Source organism: Mustela lutreola, chromosome 3 (assembly GCF_030435805.1).
Source record: "Mustela lutreola isolate mMusLut2 chromosome 3, mMusLut2.pri, whole genome shotgun sequence".
Lineage (NCBI taxonomy): Eukaryota > Metazoa > Chordata > Mammalia > Carnivora > Mustelidae > Mustela > Mustela lutreola.
This window is the reverse complement of record NC_081292.1, coordinates 145,877,826-145,885,752: the sequence shown is the minus strand read 5'-3', so window position 1 is coordinate 145,885,752 and position 7,927 is coordinate 145,877,826. Positions and strand designations below refer to the sequence as shown.

The window sequence follows — 7,927 nt, the reverse complement described above, 5'->3', positions numbered from 1 at the left end:
TTTATTAAAAACAAAACAAAAAAATTAGGGACACCTAGGTGGCTCAGTTGGTTAAGCGTCCATCCCTTGACTTCACCTCAGGTCATGGTCACAGGGTTGTGAGATTGAGCCCCGTGTTGGGCTCTGCACTGAGTGGGAAGTGTTGGGTCCATTATTAAATGAAACGAGACTGAGACAAAGTGAAAGTTATTTAAAGCTTTATTTTATGATAAGTATTAGAAGTTAGACTGATTGGTCAGGGGAACGAGACAGAGATAAGGCAAAAGTTATGCAAAGCTCTATTCTATGCTAGTTTTAGAAGTCAGACTAACTGGCCAGGGCTGTCTCTGAAGAGAGCCACCACCCCCAGCTTACAGGCTCAAGAATTGACTGACTGACCGGTCAGGGCCGCCTCCGAAGAGGGCGACCCCGACCCATCTTACAGACTACCTTTTATAGAGCGAAAGTCTGGCCACACATAGGTGGCCAATGAGATTGTAGTCATGTTAGGTCACACGCACGTGGCCAACTGAATTACAATTTACCCTATAGTAGCTGTTTGACCTAACCTATTACTCTGGTCAGAATTGGTGCCCAAGGTTGGCGCCCAAATGGCAGGGTTTACATTCTTTGGTGGTTAGAGGAAAAGTACGTGTGCTTCTTACTGATTGGATGTTTCTACCTGGCCCGACTCGTCCTTGTATTCTGGGCTCTGTTCTCAAGAACTGGCCGACCTGGCCTTGTATTCTGGGCTCTGTTATTAGGAACTAGCTGACCATATTTTACTGGTTTCCCAGACTTGCTTCTAAGTAAGTTTCTCAGGGGAGGCGGGGGGGGGGGGGCGCAGGATCAATTTAAGTTTTACTGCACAAACAACAAAATGGCTTTAACCAAGATGGAGTTGCTCTGGCTAAATAGGTCCTTACAGGGAGTCTGCTTGAGATTTTCTCTCTCTCCCTCTCTGTCCCTCCCCACACTTGCTCTTTAAAGAAACTTAATGTATATGTATATATATAATATTTATATACACAATTTGTATAAATATATTTATTATTTATATTTATATAAATATATATAATCTTTTAAAAGAAAAAAAATATCATTTACTTGTATTTAGATCAGTAGTTCTAAGGCCGGCTACATATTAAAATCCCCCATTGAGCTTTTAAAAATATATTTCCTTTCTAAGAAAAAGTCCTTCCCCTCTCCTCACTCAATCAACCACCATAAGCATGTCTACTATGGACGGAGGGCTGACTCTGTGCCAGCCAGTGGGCTTAACACCTTCTCTACATACATTACATGTTGGACTCCCATGGTTTTCTAGAAGCAGCCTCTGGGGCTGAGATTAACAGCAGGAGGATGGCCCCGCCCCTGGGCTGGTTGGGAACTCGTCCTCCTGGCAAACAACAATCACTAGGGGGCACTAGTTACCAAAGGAACAGAAATCTGCCCCTAGTCTCTGGTTGGCGTTAAGTAGGGAAGGCACTCGGTGACTGGCAGTATCATTATCTAGGTGGGACTCAATGACATCTAGTAGTCTCTAGCGACCAGTTTGCTTTGTTTCCTATCACTAATTCCAGAATGTCATGGACACAATGTGAACACAGATGCCTGAGAGAAGAGGCCACAGCAGCGTCTTGAAGAGCACAAGCTCTAGAGACAGAGCAGGGTTTGAATTCTAGCCCTGTCACTTACTGTGTGACTTTGGGAAAGGGCTTCAACCACTCTGTGGCTCATCTGAAAAATGGGCATAATAATGTATCTACCTCACAGGATTTTTATGAGGATGCGTGAGATAAAACACGTAAGGTACTCACCCCTGAACCTGCCACATTAATGTTCCATAAGCTATTAGTATAGTTCTAGTGCCTGGAACACTGGGTACTATGGGGACAATTCATGAATGTGTATTATTTGGAAAGGACATCAAGTACAGTGGAAGGATTGAGCTCTTAGCTCTTTCAGGCAAGTTTGAGACATACATAGGAATAGAGAGGACCGTATGATAAGCATCATGGACCCCATGCCCAGATTCAACAAGAATCGTTTCACAGCCGATTTCTTTGCATCTGTTCTGTTCCTCCCTCTCTCCCCAGCACACACACCAGTTTATTTCAAAGAAGAGAGTAATTTTATGCTTTATGCTCTTAAGCGAGCTTTCCAAAAGGAAACACATGGTTTTATACTATCCCCATCAGGCTTGTGACCACAGTGAGTGCAGGGGAAGACAAGAACAGAGGATGACAGGTCAAGGGCAGTCAAGGGCTCCAGGCCGAAGTTAAAGGCTCTTTCCAGGACCCCTAGGAATGCTTGTACATCTCCAGCTGGCTTCCTCAGAACCCTCCCTCACCCCAGGGCCTACCCAGTTCTTCACAGTTTGTGAGCCACCCTGAAATACACCGCCTCAAAAATCAAATAATGGTCTTTTTCCATTTCAGAGAAAAAAAATAAAACAATTTAATGGATAGAGTTCTCAATTTAAAGTTCTCCTCTCCCCTATTTTCCTGAAACCCATGGTCTCTGCATCAAACTTTGCCTGCAACTGAATGCTGGTAGAACCCACAGTAAGTGAGCAAGCGAGCGAGCGAGCGAATAAAAAACTTACTGGGAAACCCTAAAAATGGGTGACCGTATGACCGGACAGCTTTCTGTGAACACACTTGCTACGGTTGCGATCTTGTGTTGTGCAGTGTAAGTACACGCCTGCTAGTAAAATGACCCCTGCTTCACGTGATGAAATGATGAGTAACACCAACTTCAGTCCCATAAGTAGGACCCTGTCCCCGGGGCACTCCCACCCTGGCCCAACTTCCGAACAGCTGCCCGGGCTGGAAACAAAGGCAGGGTCAGAACTGGGCACCAAGAGAGCCATGGCTCAGGAGAGGCAATGGGAGGGCCAAAGTAGGTTGACTTCCCGAAGGCACTGCCAGCTTTCTGATGCCTTTCTGGGGTACACTCAGAAACCAAGGCGAGCAGAACACGAATTTTCATAAAAGAAATGCCCAAGACTCATTTCATATTGAGCTTAATGCCCAAGACAAAAACCAAAGCTGAAAATTACAAGCATTTCCAAGCGCAGGTTCTCATGGCTTCCTTTCACTCTTGTATTCGCGCTTTCTGCTGGCTGATGCCCCCGTCCCTGAGTTAATGCATCCAAATACACCGCACTGAAGCTTGAATTCCAATGTGGAACAAAACCCTCTCCAGCTGCGACCATCCTCACTGCTCTTCCGTCCTCTCAGCTCTCAGCGGGAGGAGCTCTGAGACCCCTCAGCAGTGGGTACTTTCACTGAGCTCGGGAGCACAATTAGATTTGAAAAGGAGGACCTGGCTCAGAGCCTAGAATGTAAGGAAGGAAAAGAAGAGGTGGAAATTGACTTTGAAAGGCAATTAAGGGGGCTGCCCACCCAGAGGTCAGGTGGGAACTTAAGGAGCTTACTCCTCTCTGAGATTAATTACCCCACCAGGCCTGTCAGGGCTGGATGTGCTGTGAACTCCTCCCCCCCACCTCTGGGCACCCTTAGTTCTCAGGTGGCCTAGCACTCAAAGCCCCAAGTTCTCTGCGCAGAAAAATACAACAGACTCGTGAGCTGGTCTTAAGAAACACACCAAAGTAGTCTGATAAAATACAAATTTATTAGAAATTTCTCAGCAGCATCATTTCCATTTGCTTTTCTAATCAAAGTACATTTCAAAAAAAATTGCAATAAGCTCCCAAAATAGGAGCCACGAATATTTTGAGAACTCAGTAATAAAATAATCAGTAGTACATGTTTCTTCCATTCATCCATCCATCCATCCATTCATGGTTTTAAAAATGTGCAATATTAGCACAGAGAGTCAGGAATGCTACGTAGTACGGAAACTGTATATTCCTGCCATGGTTCCCATTGTGGGTTCTATACCCACTACTCAAGAGAAAAATCTAGGCTCTGCAGTACATTCCAAAACACAAATGTACGATTTAGCCAAAAGGACCTTAAAAAAAAAAAAAAAGGCTCAAGAAGAACAGTTTCCCTTTCTATTCATGTTCAACTGAGGAAATAAATAGTCATTATAATGATATTTTCACACACAGAAACAAAAACCCAGTTGAGGCTTTGCTTAACTGGTATCTGTTTTGCACCATACTTGATGAAGACAGGGGTTTGGTTTTAGTAATTCAGCGGTTGAGCTCCAGCGTCCAGGGTAGGGAACTGCCTGAGAGGCACGGAAGGACAGAAATCACCCTAGGATCCATCAGGCAAAAGGGTTCATGCAATCTGATAACAAACTCTTTGCAGGACACTTGTACCTCAGGACACGCGACTTTCTCACAGATGTCGCAGGTAAGAATGTTGACTTGGCAGCTAGCGAGGTAAAGACATGTGAGAGCATTCAGCACAGACGTGCAGAAGGGCAGCACCAAGCTGGTTTTCTACTTTCTGCGCTACTGGAGGCAGCGACAAGCAGATCCAGATGTCCGCACGACACACCGCACCCTCTGTCCATACGCCTACCGACCAGGTTACAGGTAATGTTGAACAAATGCGGAACATTCATTAAGTGCCAAAGGTGTAAAAGTGGACCCAGGAGTGGGGCCCGGATCTCTTTCCTGAATAATCCTATAGAGAACAGGAGTGGTACCCTTCTTCAGACATGGCTACACCACCCCACGCCCCGTCAATTCCTTTCCTTGTTGGATCATTTACGGTAATGATCACCACCCATTCAGCAGATACTTTTATCAGCAAATTTAATGATGTGATAATCTTTCTGAAATTTACAAATGTACAACATATTTATAGAATTACCTTCGGAGAGCTTCAGTGCAAAGATATACATATAGTACATTGTGATAATTATCTGTAAAAATAGGAGACAGCATTAAGTAAAAAAAAAAAAAAAAAAAAAAAAGACACTCAAGGCAGAGTTTCCATGGACACTTCCAACTATAGGCGAACTGGGAAAAAAAATATATATATTTTTTTAATAAAGTACTGAATGTCAACTTTCTCTTCATCTGCTTGTAAAAAATATATGTGCAAAAGTGTGTTTCTAATTATTCCCTAGATAGCTGGCATGGCTATACCTCAGAGTCTTCTCTAACAAGGCTTGCGGTGTCTATAAAAGTGTCTTCTGTTGCAGTATAGGTTGGCACTGGGCCTCTCGGGGAACTTTTAGCAGGGACAGAAGGCATTGGAGGTGGAGTCACAGCCGTGCTGTCCTTCTGTTCATTCTCCATCTAAGGCCACAATGAAACACGGATCAGCCATTTATTCCCCCAACAGGACTAGAAACAGTTTCGTGTGAAGAAAACAAATCATTGCCAGTTTGCTCAAGATAATCTGAGCATACATCCCAGTGAGCCAAGCAAGGGATTGCTAAGGAAGAATGCCGAATGCTTGTGCTAAGACAAATTGTCAACGATTACCTCTGCATAGATCGGATTTTCAAAGTTCGTGGCCGGTTTCGGTTTTCGTTTGAAGATATTCCATTTTGTTGCCTAAATGAAAAAGGGGAAATGGAAAACCTTCAGTAATGGAATTCTCTGGCGTGGATTTGGTCCCCTCAAGCTTTAAAATGTCTTCTTAGTAAAGGACAAAGCAAATTTGGACCTGGGACCATGTGACTTGCCCCTTGGGTAAACTGTTCAGTTCCTCCTCAGACGGCCCCCAAACTGAAACTGAGAAGTCTCTGGCTCTTTTCGTCTAATAAATTTCAAAATATTTCCTTGATTTGACATGTAGAGTTGACAGAATCTGTGCCTCTAGAATCTAGAAGCCCTGGGAGAGAGTAGAGATTTCTTCGGGGGTTGCCAAAAATGTAAAGAGAAAGCCAGATGGTAACTCCCATTTCCTAAAATGGGGTTTTGATCCTTGGTCAATGCAAGCATATCCCTTCTCCCTTCGTCATTTCTTCCTATAATCAGAACAGCCATAGTGATACCAAAAATGAGTCTTTACTAAGAGCCCACTAGGTATCAGGGGTTAGCCTACAAGTTTTGCAATTTACCTTCCCAGCAGGTTTGTGAGGTGGGTGCTCTTTTGTTACAGATGAGGAAACAGAGTCACAGCAAGCTCATGTAACTGAATTGTAGGTGGAAGAGTAGGCAGTAATTACAGACTCTGAGGCCCATAGACCGAAGAAGCGAAAGAGGAATCACCATCGATGATGGCGGGTAGCCCGGGGCCTGCTGAAAAGCCGTCCATGGCGCCACTGCTGGACACAGCTCTGGCTACCCAGTGGAGGCCGGGAGCAGATACCCAACTCCAGCAGGTAGCTAAGGCAGCCCATCTATTTTAGGGGTATCTCTTGCTCTGTGAAAGTAGGGGGCCAATATGTGAAGGAGTCAGGGGGGCACATGACCACAGAAGACCATTCATTGTAATCTGTATGTAAGTGAGCACCTACTCCGTACATGATCGCCACCAAGAGAAAGATGACTCATTCAGGCCAAGAGCGGGAAACTTACACCTGTGGAATGGACTACCTGGGGTTAAACAATTACTAATAAGAGGAACCATGGTGATTTCCACTGCAAACCCATTGGGAAACCCAATGCAGATCAATGTAACTTTTGGAAAATGACAGAACGGAGTTACAGGAATTCATGTTCCTAGATTTGAGTCCTTTGAGCCCATTTACTGATGAATGACAGATCTGTGAGCCTCTCTGGCACATGAGTGCTAACCTAAGGAGATCCTAACCAAGTGCCTCTATGGCTTCAAGCCACACTGGCTGCCCCTTCCAGTGCCTAGGGCATGACTGATATGAGGAGATCACTAGATATGCCGGGCAGAAGAGACCTTAAAAGAGTCTCAGCCCCGGGACGCCTGGGTGGCTCAGTTGGTTGGACGACTGCCTTCAGCTCAGGTCATGATCCTGGAGTCCCGGGATCGAGTCCCGCATCGGGCTCTCAGTTCCACGGGGAGTCTGCTTCTCTCTCTGAGCTTCTCCTGGCTCATGCTGTCTCACTTTCTCTCTCTCAAATAAATTAAAAAAAAAAAAAAAAAAAAAAGAGAGAGTCTCAGCCTCAATCGATAAAAGAAAAAAAGAAGAGGAAGAGCAGACATACTGCAAAGAGGAAGATGAGAAAGAAGGGACTATAATGGGTGAAGATCTCTCATTTGAAGTCTTTCCATGTTCATTTTGTTTCTGATGACAGGCGTGCAGGTCAGAGGCTGCAGCACACGCCCCACCCCACATTCCCTTCCTGCTCAGGCTGGGAGAGAGTTCGGTGTAGTGAAGAGATCACTAGACTTGAAATGGACTGAAAAGAAAAAGTAAGTGAGAATATAAAATAAACCTGACACTGCCTTGGGGTTGAGTCAGGCTCAGGGAACATTCAAGACACACAGCATTGTGACATTCAAGTCTTTTGGTGTCTGTGGAAAATTAATCTCCAAAATCCACTTTTATATGTAGCCTGAAGAAAGAAATTCAGTCCCTTGAAAAATATGAAACTGAAAATTCCTTTCTAAGACAACATTTGTATGTGTCTCGTGTGTGTGTGTGTGTCAGGAGGAGAAGGAATTAGTACATGAAATATAAAAAGATAGACAGAGAGGGGTACCTGGATGGCTCAGGGGGTTAAAGCCTCTGCCTTCAGCTTGGGTCATGATCTCAGGGCCCTGGGATCAAGCCCCACATCGGGCTCTCCACTCAGCTGGGAGCCTGCTTCCCTGCCTTTTTCTCTGCCTGCCTCTCTGACTACTTGTGATCGCTCTGTCAAATAAATAAATAAAACCTTAAAAAAAAAAAAAGAAGAAGAAAAAAGGTAGACAGAGAGCTAAGTTCTTCATTAGCATCTTTTTTTTTTTTTTTTTTTTTTTTTTTTTTTTTTTTTTTTTTTTTTTGAGAGAGAATGGGAGGCATGAAGGGAGGACAGGAAAGGATCTTAAGCAGGCTCCATGCCCACACAGGAGTCCGACGCAGGGCTTGATCTCAAGACCCTGAGATCTTG

At 44.5% G+C, this 7,927-nt stretch overlaps 1 protein-coding gene across 1 annotated transcript in view; it reads right to left on the bottom strand.

The window, feature by feature from the left end:
• Positions 1–3,599: 3,599 nt before the first annotated feature.
• Positions 3,600–7,927, bottom strand: part of LRP2 (LDL receptor related protein 2) — a 200,754-nt gene continuing 196,426 nt past the window's right edge. The window contains exons 78-79 of the mRNA XM_059167105.1: positions 5,396–5,467; positions 3,600–5,206 (exon numbers count right to left, since the gene is read on the bottom strand). Of these exons, the coding sequence (XP_059023088.1) occupies positions 5,048–5,206; positions 5,396–5,467 (231 nt within the window). The 3' untranslated portion in view covers positions 3,600–5,047. The remainder of the gene's footprint in view (positions 5,207–5,395; positions 5,468–7,927) is intronic.